Source organism: Cebidichthys violaceus, unplaced genomic scaffold, assembly GCF_023349555.1.
Source record: "Cebidichthys violaceus isolate CVI_PGR_0920_01 unplaced genomic scaffold, fCebVio1.0.p SCAF_4, whole genome shotgun sequence".
NCBI lineage: Eukaryota > Metazoa > Chordata > Actinopteri > Perciformes > Stichaeidae > Cebidichthys > Cebidichthys violaceus.
In genome coordinates, this window is record NW_027176594.1 from 1,175,267 (window position 1) to 1,187,164 (window position 11,898).

General features: G+C 47.6%; 1 protein-coding gene across 1 annotated transcript; it reads left to right on the plus strand.

Moving 5' to 3' along the window:
• Positions 1-8,710: 8,710 nt before the first annotated feature.
• Positions 8,711-11,453, plus strand: irf2bp2b (interferon regulatory factor 2 binding protein 2b). Its single transcript, XM_068726551.1, has 2 exons — positions 8,711-9,759; positions 10,168-11,453. Exons 1-2 carry the CDS (start codon positions 8,994-8,996, stop codon positions 10,926-10,928), a joined length of 1,527 nt encoding a protein of 508 aa, XP_068582652.1. The 5' UTR covers positions 8,711-8,993; the 3' UTR covers positions 10,929-11,453.
• Positions 11,454-11,898: the final 445 nt, after the last annotated feature.

Consider the following 11,898-nt stretch of genomic DNA (forward strand, 5'->3'; position numbering starts at 1 on the left):
TCCAGTCCGACCATAAAGCTCTGACTCTCAATCGAGGCCTCTGGCAGAACAAAGCTGCGTGCCACACTGCTGCCGCCGCCGCCGCCACCGCCACCGCTTGGCAGCGGCCACGTTTTCCCAGCAGCCCTTGCCTTGGCAGCTGGCCGACCTTCCCCTGCAGGCCTGCAAAGAGGATTAGGACAGAGGAGGGAGGGGGGGGGGGGAGACGAGGGGAGACGAGGGGAAAAAGAGAGCCTTGTTGTTTTGCTCTTGTCCTTTCACTTCGCCCCCGGTGACATCACCGCCGCTCCGATTCCAGATGCGAGGAGTCCAAAAGTGTTTCTCCCCGGGTTTATTGCACTTGGCCGTCCATTTTATGAAGGTTGCGACCGGTGCTGTATCTCGGGGTGGGGGGGGGGGGGGGGGGGGTGCAGGGTTTTACCTGGAAATTTGTGTGCCGACAAATTATCCTAATTAACTTTCCATTGGCATTGTTTCCACGGAGCTGGCGCGTTAGAGGTCATTTCCCATATTTCTGTGAGATCAGGCTGGAAATATCACAACAACTCCTGTATGGAAGTGTTAAAGTGTTTTATATGCTAAATGCTAATAGCTCACAATGACACATGCTAGAGATTAGCAGATATCATACTTACCATGTTCACTGTTGTATTTTAGCTCATTAGCTCGCTACGGTATGCTAATTAGCTAATAGCTCTGCAGGTATTTGGGCAGAATCCAAAGTATTGGACACATTACAATGCTGTTTGTACCAAGATTCATAGGAAAAAGATGATTTTTCCCTTTCAAAGACAGTCGTGGCTAGCCTGACATTGAAATCGTTGGTTTAGGATTTATCATTTCTGTAAGTTATTTTGCTAGCGAGCTACAGGAAGACGATCTGAATCCCGACGGCAGAGCTCTTTTAAAACACTAAAAGACATTTAGAGGTCTGGAACCAGGCTGGAAGCTTTCATCCTTTCTTTGTCCAATCCCCTTCTGTTCCCAGCACTTATTGATTTAAAACCTGTGAGGAAGTCTATCAATAGATCAGTGAGTCATTTCCTGAGTGCCTTTGTAGGAAGGTAGATGCGTCTGTCTGATGGGGATGTTTCCAGGCAGAGAGGGTTTACTGCACAGAGAGGCCCGGATCACTCTGTGCATGCAAATGAGATGGAGATGTGTTTGTTGAAACGGTAAACAGACTGTTGTTGGTCCTGCGCCAACAGTCCTGCAGCTGGAAGAGAAGAAGAAGGAGAAGAAGGTAACGGTGGCGTCCCAGTAAACAGGAAGCAGTTCATTACTGGTAATATCCTGACAATGAGGTTATGTGCTGATAAGTGAGGAGATTAAAGTGCATCGCCGAGGCTCTGTTTACCCTCCGCAGACAGCAGGAGACACATCACATCTGCTGGGTGTGTGTGTGTGTGTGTGTGTGTGTGTGTGTGGGGGGGGGGGTTACCTACAAGTCCCTGCAGGGACAGAACTGTAATACGGCCTGCAGGGAAGTTCAGCGCTACCTTCCAAAGCTTCAACCTGCCAAACAACAATTGGAAAAATACATAATATATTGTTTATTTAGGAAAAAAAAAACTACATCCTCAATGAAAATACGGCTTTAGGTGGCGATTACAAATGTAATCGGTGATTCTGATGGTAGCGAAAGAGGGAAATTGGGTGTCGTTTCACAAAGAGCGCAAATCGGGTGGAGGTCTGAGTGGATGGTTGGTTCAAACAAACACAGAACTTTCACCCAGGAGACCGCTGTTCATGTCCCAAACCAAGAGTCATCACGTTGAATTAGTTTAACTTATGTATCCAACTACGTTACTACGATTGTATGGGGCTGGATGGAATGGCCCAAAAATGTATATCACGGTATACATTTTAAGCATGGATGGTGACGGTATATATCATGGTATATTTGTTTTTCCTAAAATGTCAATATGAATGTTTTTGAAAGGGTAAAGCTGTGGTATCGCAACTGCATGGCATAATTAATAATAACCATCCCAAAGTCAATGTAAACCCTTTTGACTTTATTGTCATATATAGTGGTTATTTGCAGAAAACAAAATGAACAGGAAATAAATGATTGTATTTTTATTTCAATATTTGCTTTAATTCATAGTATTAGCAATTCTAATGTATTAGCATATGCTGCTTAGAGCTAGTGTTAGGAAGTTATTTGACATCGCCTTTTATATCGCCAAAAACTTCATATTATAAGAATACATTTGAACACAGTACGCCGCAGAGCCTGAACGCGTCCTTATCTTCAGCTGTGTAGCTTCATGCTGTCAATGCGATGACGCAGAGCAGCATGAAGGCAGTTAACTATAATAGAATAAAAGTGTGATTGAGTTAGCTGTTCCAACTGTTTTCTAAGTTCGGTCCGTCGGCTTATTTTGGACTTGAAGTCACGACAAATTGTGAGCTCCACCGGGTCAGCGCAAGATTCACATCTTATTTTCTATACCTTTAATACCGTCCACCCCTTCGTTATTACGTACGTAGGAACCACGTCACGCACTACGTTACGTATCAAACGCTATTTTAACCCAAACCATCTTTTCCTAAACCCATAAAAAAATGTTTAATGCAACAGTCAACAAGTTGAAACAGAAAGAAGGGAGGTAGCTTCCCCTGATGAAAGCAGTGAACTTGTTGTGTTTACAGTCAAACCTCCCCATGAGTCAGTGGACGTTTGTTCATAGAGGCATCAGGGGGGGGGGGGCTCTTAATAATTGAGCAAATAGCTTTGTAGCGTTAGCTTTGATGTGTTAAAACGGGTTTAATTTTTAAACAGAGCGTTTGGTAAATTAAGCATCGCTGCGCACAGAGAAAAGGCTTTGATGATGTGGAACAGATGATGCATTCAGGGCAAAAAACACATTTCTGTTTTATCTCGCCTCAATCGGAGGCAACTGTTCGGCGCTCCAAATAATTAAGAATTGGCCTCGAATTCAAACAGAGAAACAGATTAGCCTTCGCAGTCCCGGTGGGATCGGCGCTAAACACGTTGTTTGGTGAAAAGCCGTTTGAAATGATATTTACAAGCTTTATGCAATTAATGATGTCTGTCAGCACAGACCGAGAGAGATCTGCCAAACTGCTCTTTTTTTTTAATTCTCCGAGTGTGTGAAGGAGATCTGAGCTTCACCTCCATATTGAACAGAAATCAGCCAACAGCTGGTGAAAACAAAGACACCATTTCAGGGCAAACTGTTTCTTTAAGTAGCTGGCTTTGTGGACGGAGACATTATCAGGTTGAGACAGCAGAGAGACAAAGACAATCCGCAGAAGAATACTGTTGTCTCAGATATCATTTCATGCTGTAGCTGTCAGATTTCCCTTCATAAGACGACCAAATAAGGAAGCACACCCAGACCAAAAGGACACAAAGTGTGACCACATATTTGTGGTCGTTTGATGGTGTATCGCTGAACACAAAATCGTATGCATCAGTGATAACATGGTTATCTCACCAGCAGATATAAAAGGATACGGACACTTGAACTTCCTGGAAAACTGCAAATGTCTCACATGACAGTGTGAAAGTGATCCCTCTCAGCTTTACGGGGCTTTACAGTGAGTTTCAGCTCATTGTTTATCTGGCCGGCCCACAGCTTTACCGTTCTGGTTCACTCTCTCTGGGTAAAAACTCCCTGTGCACTACCTGCTCGGCAGCAAACAGCAGACAGACACAGTTAGAGGCTGGCTGGTGAACATAGTGGAGCATTTAGCAGCTAAAGAGGCAGATATTGGAGATGGTGGAGACCAAAAACAGAGCAAAAAGAGAAAGAACATTGGACTCACATCAAGCAAATCAAAATGTCCCCGATAATGCTACATTGTGAACAACAAATCTGCGTTGAGAGGAGGAGCTAACATATAGAGGTTGCACTGAGTTACATGATGATGCGTTCATGCTCTCATCTATAAAAATGAATGAATTAAATTTAGTTTTTGGCAAAAAACGTAAGGGATTAATAATACATTTGCAAAAAACTGTACGCAAACGGTAACAAAGGAGTGTATGTTGAAGTACATTCATTGTTTTGTATTTGTTTGTTTTTTTACCATGACATCAAATTGAGTATCGCTAATGGTGTAATTTCACTGGTATTAGTATTGAATGCTACATTTCTGGTAGCGAGACATCCCTCGTATTGACAACGTTTAGGAGCTTAAATTGTGTCTGTGTAACTCTGCTGAGGTGATTAGACACTAAATCAGATCGGCTGATCGGACCTCCAGCATGACAGACGGACGGGGCGTCGAGTCACCAGAAGCCCTCTTAGTGAAGTCGCCGATGCAGGAAGTGAAGGATGTTTCCTGTGACTGTAAACGGTTAATCATTCCTGGAGCTCCAGTTTGACCTCGGCGTCACCTCAAAGCTCTGCCTTTTTCCCGGGGCTGGTTTTCCCATCGCGGAGACTTCCTCCCCCATGCGAAACTGCTAAGCTGAATAAACCGACTGGGTCGACCCCTGCAGACACGAGGCCAAGTCTGCAAATCTCCCATCCGAGCGGCCCACGGGGCGGCTATTTAAAGAGCCCGCTGATCAGGCAAAACACAGGCTGACAGAGCTTCATTAGCTTCGTAGCGTCTCCACATCCCGCAACCGGTCTGAAGTCCGATACGGTCGCAGGAGAGTTCTGTTGCGTAGGCTTTATAATCAGAAGGGGATGCCGCTTTGAGAAGAGGCGTCTTCCTGATTGCGCTCCTTGTAAAGGCCTCAGGAAGCTTCAAGCACAATAGTCTGCCACCGTCTAGAAGAAAGTCTTTCTACCTTTTCTGCCCGTCTAACAACATGACGACGGCCAGATTCCAAGATGGCGACAAGAACTCGAGGCTCCATAACGTCAGTCCACAAACCGACGGGTGACGTCGCCATGACTACGTCCGCTCATTATAATACAGTCTGTGGTCCAGACAATAAGCAAAACAGAATTTTTGAAATTCGGTGGAAAGACGCAACTATTAGACACGACATGGCACCAATCGAGGATGAAGAGGCAAAGCGCAAGTTTAACATGTTTCGCCTCAATAAATGAAGCGCAAATGAATTTGCTTCACAAAGGTACAGAGACAAAGACAAAAAAGAGAGGGGACAGGGGACAGATTTGGGGATTTTGTTGCTGTAACAAAAGTAGCGATATCATTTTCTTAAAACGTTTGTTTCTTGTCTAATGAGGGATTTAACAAAACCCGTTAACCTTCAAACAAAAACAAACTGGTGTTAGTTTCTTTGCAAATTGTGTTTCCTCTTTCATATTCATCAAATGAGATCATTCCAGTCAGTTCTTTAAATGTCTGTCCTGGTGTTGGTACTGGCATCGGCAACGATACCCCTGATTACATTTAGGGGTATCGTCCTTTGCAGACTTCCGCAGACCAAAGTAAGAAACATTTGGACTATGCTACAATTGACAATGCAGTTCCATTGTATGGAAACAGAGTTTTTGAGACCAGGCTGTTTATAGTTCTAGTCCAGTGCACTAAAACAACATTCTAAACTAGGTGTAGGCATACATGTCCCGTGTGTCTGCAGCAGTGCGTCAGACCCTCCATGTGTTCCCTACCTGTTGATCAGTACGTTTAGTTCGGATGTAACGCAGAGATCCTGAGCCCACAATGTTAAAATAACATCTCCCCGTCTGTGTTTAGGTGCCGAGTGAGTGATGTGGGAAATGTCGTCCATGCTGTCAGTTCATGTTTGTGTTTCCATTTGAGAAGGGAAATCACATGAAGGACCCCCCCCCCCCCCCCCCCTGTGGGAGGCAGTGACTGGATGACCAGTCAGCTGACTGAGAGGATGTATTGAGGGGGGGCAGGGAGTTGTAAAGGGACATTATAGGAGGACCAGCAGCCGTGACCAATTCCTGATCAGGACACGAGTATTTTTACAATCACTCCATGATGCTCCATGCAGCATTATGTATTAAAAAGTGGATAAAGAATCTGCTGCTTCCTTAAGTGGCCGCTCTTAACACACTGCGTAAATTTAAATTTTTGCAAGTCTTTGACTGAGAGAATTACCCACAATTCATAGCGTGTGAAGCCCGGCGGTGTTCAGAAGCAAAACATATTAAAACGATGAGGAAGGCACAAGGGCGTTTGTCTCAAAAATATATAACTCGATTTTATTTTGCTGTTCAAGCACAAAGAGCAACCTGCAGCTGGGATCTACGGTTTGTTCAAAGGGTCAACGCACTGTTGGTTCAGTGCAGTAATCATGTATAGTTTGAGAGAAAAATAAAATAGTTGTGGCGATAAACAATAAAAGATCTAAGTAAGTATTAATAGTTTTAACTGTTAACAAACTGAGAAATGAACATCTTGTTCACGTCTATATTTTGGCGTCGTTGGGACTCCGTAGAGGTTATTAGTGCTGAAGTCTTATTATCTCAGAGATGTGTCCCACTGCGAACTCATTCAAAGTCCGACACACATTCAGATCAAAAAGTGTGTCGTGTCAGCAGCATGTTTGTTTGTCAAGAAAAAAAAAAAAAAAAAAATCTAAAAACAGGAACTGGAACCGGTTTTACATTTCGCGTGCAGCTGCCATGTTTGTCCTCGGTGTGTGTACAGTCTGAACGGAGAGAAGGGGACTTCTTCACACTTCTGCTTGGCAACAACTGCTGAATTCTGTGATTGGCTGCTGGCCCTGTGACGTCACGACGGGCGCCTGGCACCGGGACTGGAATGCAACACAGAGAGAGAGCGAGAGCGAGAGCGAGAGAGACACAGAGAGAGAGAGAGGGAGAGGGAGAGACACACAGAGAGAGAGAGAGCGAGAGAGAGAGGGAGAGGGAGAGAGACACAGAGAGAGAGAGAGAGAGGGAGAGGGAGAGAGAGAGAGACACAGAGAGAGAGAGACACAGAGAGAGAGAGAGCGAGAGAGAGAGGGAGAGGGAGAGAGACACAGAGAGAGAGAGAGAGAGGGAGAGGGAGAGAGAGAGAGACACAGAGAGAGAGAGACACAGAGAGAGAGAGAGCGAGAGAGAGAGGGAGAGGGAGAGAGACACAGAGAGAGAGAGAGAGAGGGAGAGGGAGAGAGAGAGAGACACAGAGAGAGAGAGACACAGAGAGAGAGAGGGAGAGGGAGAGAGAGAGAGACACAGAGAGGGAGAGAGAGAGAGAGAGAGGGAGCCTGCGGGCAAAGCGTCGCCTACAACACTTGTTGCTTTCATTCTGCACACAGTTGTTCTTGTTTTACAACCCTATACATGACATTCTCACGCGCCGTGTCGAACATTTTTGTTTTGATGTTGCCATGTGCTCTTAATAGAGAGCAAGCGAAGATTAGTAAATCATAATAAGATATATATATATATATATATATATATATATATATAGTTTGTTCAATCTAAATGTGTCTTCTAAAATACAGTCTGTGGATTCAGCACTTGTTGAACATTAACTGCAGTGTGTGTGTGTGTGTGTGTGTGTGTGTGTGTGTGTGTGCGTGTGTGCAGGCTGTCAGCTGAACTCCCTGATCAGGGTTTTGGTATTTATAAAACCTCTTTGGTTCCCTGTGAGCAGAGAGGAAGAAAGAGCGGAGGGAGCTCTCACTCTGCCTCCAATTCCAGGGATACAATTTCGACCCCAAAGTAGCTCATGGAGCTAAGCAGTGGCATTTACGTTTTTTTGTTGTTGTTGTGGGAATACAACTTTCTCCAATACAGGTGTTTCAATGCCAATGTTTACTTTTCAGTTTCATGCTTTTGTTTTTTGTGCCAAGTTTCATTTTCGATGCCAAAGTGTAAAGTCGCTGAAACAAAGCAGGCCGGGATTATGTGGACTCAAATAAAAATAATACCTGCAGGCGACAATTTTATACTTACCTTTAGGATCAAAGGTTTGTTTTTGCTTCAGAATGTATTCTGTATATTTGCTTTTACTGCCACAGATTGTTGAATTTGACTTAATCCTAATGTGCGTTACTGGAAGGCTGCAAATACAGAGAACCATCTTGATTTAATTAATTTCCCAGTCTGTTTACAGGGAGCGAATATAACATAACTAGCAGAACCCAGAAAACAACAAACATATCAAATACACATGTTAAAACCTGCATTGTTTTTGGTTTGGGATTCATGATTTTCCTGATACCTTATTGATTTTAGTCGTGTCAGTGGTATAATTCCTAATATTCTGACACTTCAGCCCAACACACCGATTCATTCTTGTCAACCTGGAAAATATAGTATTTAAATATCATAACACAGCTTTCAGCGTTCACTGTCTGATTGGTCAAATTATTGTAATTCCTACATCCCCCAGTGATTGGAGGAGGAACACATCGCTGTCACTTTGAAGGCACCTTATTTTATTATCTCAATAGAACTTTTGATCCTAAACTCAACTGTTGTTTCAACATTTTATAAGATATGTACTATTTCTATTGACCCAGATTATCAGTTTTACCATCATGACCTGGCCTTGATCTCGAATTTGCCAACAGCATCAAATACATTGTATTCACTGTATGTGTGAACACGTGTTCAGTGAACGCAGCTATAAGTACATTTACTCAACTGATGCACTTTACTTTCCATATTCTTAGGCGTAGCCGCGCGTTTATACTTCGGGTTCTCCAAAAACCGCCCCAGAGTGATGCCTCTTCTCACACACAGACGATCCGCGCGCGTAAAGCTCTCCGGATAAAGATAGAGAAACGGTGAGCATGCGCCCGAGGGGTTGTCGAAGAATCCAGTAAATAGAACCCCGGAGCACGAGCCGAGTGTCGGCGCTGACGTCACGGCCCTACATTGAGAGATCGAGCTGAATTGTAAGCGCGAGCAATCAGACGGAGGCGCGCCGAGGCAACGGACACAACTACGATGAACTCCAGTCGGTGTGACTCTGCCGTTTTCTGAGCGGAAAATACAACGTTTTTTTTTTTTTAATGATAATTGTCGGTTCATTTTTTTTCCTTCCAGCGACGTAAACAAACTGACGGGACATTTTTGGGGAGAGTTTTGCATTCGCTTCGGGGTTACAACATGTCCTCCGCGGCGGTCGCTGCCTCCAGAAGGCAGTCCTGCTATTTGTGCGACTTGCCCCGCATGCCGTGGGCGATGATCTGGGATTTTACCGAGCCCGTTTGCCGCGGATGTGTCAACTACGAGGGTGCAGACCGGATTGAATTTGTTATCGAGACGGCCCGGCAGCTGAAGAGAGCGCACGGCTTCCAGGAGGGTCGCTCTCCGGGCCCGGGGAAGCCCCACCACGCCGGAAAGGAAATGCACCACTCGGCCGCAGACCCGGGCTCCCGTGCGCCGCAGCCGCTGGACCGCTACCCGCTCTCCGACCGGCCTCCTCGGCTGGGACCGGAGTACCAGACGGGGAGGCAGGCGAACGGCCTCCCGCTGCCGAACGGATTTCCAAAACCCGACGAGCCCCCGGAGCTGAACCGCCAAAGCCCAAACCCTCGCAGGACTAGTACGGTTCCTCCCAACCTGGTGCCTTTGGTGAACGGCGGCATACCGACCATACATCCGCTCAACGGCCGCCCGACTCAGATGGGTATGCCCGGGGTTCTGGCCGCGCCTGGCCCCGGGGAGCACGGCAAGCGTCCGGAGGAGCTGAAAGACAAACACAGGCCGGACAGCCTGTCGGACATGTCGGACCACAAGGAGTGGATAGGCAAAGGCAAAACAGTCAGGGACCTGATGGCGCTGCACACTTTCGACAGCAGGTTTAAAAAGGAGCACGCCGCCATGCAGAGGGTGATGGGATATGAAACGAGTGCCACTTCCTCAAAAACAGGTATTTATGCGTTTTTTCCCCCCGTTCTTCTTCTTCTTCCCAGCAGTGGAACGTTGTTAATTGGCAGGCGCCATGAAAACAGGAAGTTACCAGCACTAAGAATTATGTGTCAGCACATTTTACACACGGTGCTGACGTGCGTTTAAACCCGACATGCTCGGTAAACGCCACGCTGCTGAAGCGGACCCGTTCACGTGTGTGTGTGTGTGTGTGTGTGTGTGTGTGTGTGCGCGTGCGTGCGTGCGTGCGTGTGCGCGTGCGCAGAGCTGTAGCAAAGAACAGCAGCGACATAAACAAAGCCGTAATTCACTGCGTTTCCTTATTCACTTGAGCAGCATGCTGGATGTGTTTGTGTGTAGTGTGGTCGTGTTAACCCTCCCTCTTCCTCTTCCTCTTCCTCTGCCACAGACAGGGGGAAGCACCCCAGGAGCATGAAGAGGAAGGCCTCCCCAGAGCCAGACGGCGAGGGCAGCGCCCCCAAGATGAACGGCGGCGAGGGCCAACCTTGGCTCCCGTCGCCCTCCGAGGTCGTGAAAATGCCCCCGGGCGCCCTGCCGGGCTTCTCGGCCGCTCCCCCCTCCACCATCTCCCCCCACTCCCGCACCACGCCCCCCGAGGCGGCCACGGCGCAGAACGGCCAGTCCCCCATGGCGGCGCTCATCCTCGCCACCGACAACGCCGGCAGCACGGGCTCGCCGAAGGACGGCAACCAGGTACACTCCACCACGGCGGGCGCGCGGCGGAACAGCGGCAGCCCCCTGTCGCCGTCCTCGGCCTCGCAGAGGAGGCTGGCCCAGAGGGAGGGCCCCGTGAGCGCCAACCCCTCTGGCCAACACATGCCCGGCGGCATGGACCCCCACGCGCCGCCGCTGCAGAGCATCCCGGACTCTTCCGTGCCGCCCGGCAGCGTGCCGCTGTGCTGCACTCTGTGCCACGAGCGGCTGGAGGACACTCACTTCGTCCAGTGCCCGTCGGTGGCGTCGCACAAGTTCTGCTTCCCGTGCTCCCGGGAGAGCATCAAGCAGCAGGGCGCCACCGGCGAGGTGTACTGCCCCAGCGGCGAGCGGTGCCCGCTGGTCGGCTCCAACGTGCCCTGGGCCTTCATGCAGGGGGAAATAGCCACCATCTTGGCCGGGGACATAAAGGTAAAAAAGGAGCGGGACCCTTGAAATGCTCGCCAGCTGTTCTCGAACTCTTTTCCTTTTGTAATCCGACTACGGCAACAGCAGCAGGACACAACGTAACACACACACACACACACACACACACACACACATACACACACACCCCCCAAATATAAATCATCCAGCAAGCCCCCAGAGAGACTGATGGACATGTACATATTGGACACAAGGGAAGTATATACTTCGTAAACATGGCTGTATAATTTCTTTTTTGATTCTTCTTTTTCAATACATTGTGTTTCTATATTTTTGAAGATAAAAAGGTATGTACTCTTCATAACAGCCCCTCCCCCCCCATCACACTTGTTTCTTTTCAATCTGTTGGTGTATTTTAGTTCTGGAGACAGTCCTGTCAAACATAGAATGTGACTAATCTGAGCACTTGGCAAAAAAATTATAAAATAAAAAAAAACAAAGAAAAAATGCTTCTAGCTGTACATGTATGCACTTGTTTTAAGAGGAAAAAAAACAAAAAACTTGCCAAATACAGTTTCAGACCTTGTAATAATACCTCTAGTGTCTCTGTGGTTTGCTTATTTTCCATAATCGGCGAGCCAGGAGTTGGTCTGAGAGTCACGGCCTGATTGTGATTCAGCCGTGATGCAATACCTTCCAACAGGCACAAACCGGCTCCCAGGGAGGAGTGGGTGGAAGAGAAGTCGAGGAGGGAAGCAGGAGCGATAGAGGGAGCAGGAGGAGGAGGAGGAGGAGGAGGAGGAGGAGGAGGAGGAGGAGGAGGGGGGGTGGTGGTGGTGGTGAAGGCCGGCGGTAGAAGTGTGTTGCATAAACGTTTTGTACAGTAAATCACATGTAGGCGGGCTGAGGTCGCTCGCCGCCGGGCCTCGTGTCCTGCCAGCGCTGGGAGATAACGAGGGCCTAAAAATAGGCCGCCGTGGAAACGAGATGCTTCAAAGTGACGCCGCCCCCCCCCCCCCCCCCCGCGATGTTTGTTGAT